Source organism: Protomyctophum parallelum (assembly GCF_964188405.1).
Source record: "Protomyctophum parallelum genome assembly, chromosome: 20".
In the NCBI taxonomy this organism is placed as follows: Eukaryota; Metazoa; Chordata; class Actinopteri; order Myctophiformes; family Myctophidae; genus Protomyctophum; species Protomyctophum parallelum.
In genome coordinates this window covers 4,338,392-4,339,879 of record NC_139718.1, presented here as the reverse complement: position 1 = coordinate 4,339,879, position 1,488 = coordinate 4,338,392, and the positions used below count along the sequence as shown (strand labels likewise).

Below are 1,488 nucleotides of genomic sequence, written 5' to 3'. Positions count from 1 at the left end.
CCCTGCGACAGCCGCATGATGTCGCCGGGCCGGATGGCGGCGCCCATCTCGTCCCACAGGGAGATGGCCATGCTGCCGCTCTCGTCGGCCACCTTGAAGCAGCGCACCGTGGCGCCGTCCTTGATCTTGGTCTCGCGCTCGATCTCCAGCACGATGAACTCCACGTTGATCTTCTTGGCGTTGTTCCTCACGTCCTTGATCAGACTCCGCTCCGCCTCGCTATTATTCGCGGCGGGGTTCGACATGATTGAGGGTGGCGGTGGCATCGACGGCGAATAGATATATACGAACGGGCGGTAATATATATGGGTTATATATATATATATATATATGGTTGGGCGTTGTATTGTATTTTCTTTAAATGATAGGTTTCGACTCGCGATAATGCCCGTTCCGCTCTGCGTGGCCTGCTTTTAATTTAATGAAAAAAAAAAACTATCTTGATATTTGCATCATCATTATGACGTCCCTATGATGTCGGCCATGTCCAATTATGGAGTTGTTGAAATTCCTTACTTGTGGATTTCAATAAACACAATAACTATATTATGCGATACTTCACACATCATTACGACGTCACAAACGCGTGTCCCCACACGTCACGTTAGCGTACATAAAAAAAGCCGCCGGTGAACTCGGAGGCCAGAGTTTCTTCTTCTTCGCTCAGTGCTAGAGGTCGAGAGAGAAGACCAACGGGATGCGAATCACGTCCGCATATTTATATAGAGGGACCAACATGGTGATCAAGATTTACTACACGTCGGTCGCCGGCTCCAGGGAGGTCAAGTCGCAGCAGGAGGAGCTGATGCGATTCGTCGAGGGCAAGAACATCGACCACGAGCTCATCGACGTGTCCGTGGACGAGAGGCTGCGCGACCGCATGCGGACCAAGGCGGGGAACCCCCGCGCCGTGCCCCCACAGCTGTTCAACGGCGACAAGTACCTCGGCAGCTACGACAAGTTCTCGGAGGCCGTGGAAGAGGGCCGCGTCATGCAGTTCCTGAAGCTGGCATGAGTTTTGTGTCCGCATCGCGGGCTCGTCCATTTGTCCCGTGGCAAAGACTCGGCCTTGTCTGTGGCAAACGTTTTGATTTTTCCTCTTTTTTTACGCACCATTATAGATAGTGCTCTTATTTTTGAGGGGCGCTAGCCCCTCCCACGCCTAGCTCTGTGTGTCTTGTGTGTACATAGTGATGACTTGATTGGCTGAGCACGGAATGTGATGAAGTATGATGATAAGAGCGCCCCTCACTTCACACGAGTGTGATTCTTTTTTATCATAATATCCAATCACTGAATGTCAAGTCTGCAGGTTTTCTTAAGCGTATTATTCATTTACTATCACACATTATTATGAGTCCAATCGGTAATGTGGTTCTCAGACGTTTTATTTGCAAGACATCATAATGGAGCCTCTCAGAGTAAAGGCCTATTCATAGTCTGGATTTTCGGTGGTGAGGTGACCACCGCTCCGGTGGTGAGGTGACC

General features: G+C 50.1%; 1 protein-coding gene across 1 annotated transcript; it reads left to right on the top strand.

Annotated features, from left to right (window-relative positions):
* Window positions 1–736: 736 nt before the first annotated feature.
* Window positions 737–1,015, top strand: LOC310877479 (SH3 domain-binding glutamic acid-rich-like protein 3; the record flags this gene model as incomplete). Its single annotated transcript, XM_083791352.1, has 1 exon — window positions 737–1,015. The coding sequence occupies one exon, from the start codon at window positions 737–739 to the stop codon at window positions 1,013–1,015; it is 279 nt and encodes a 92-aa protein (XP_083647478.1).
* Between the last annotated feature and the right edge of the window lie 473 nt (window positions 1,016–1,488).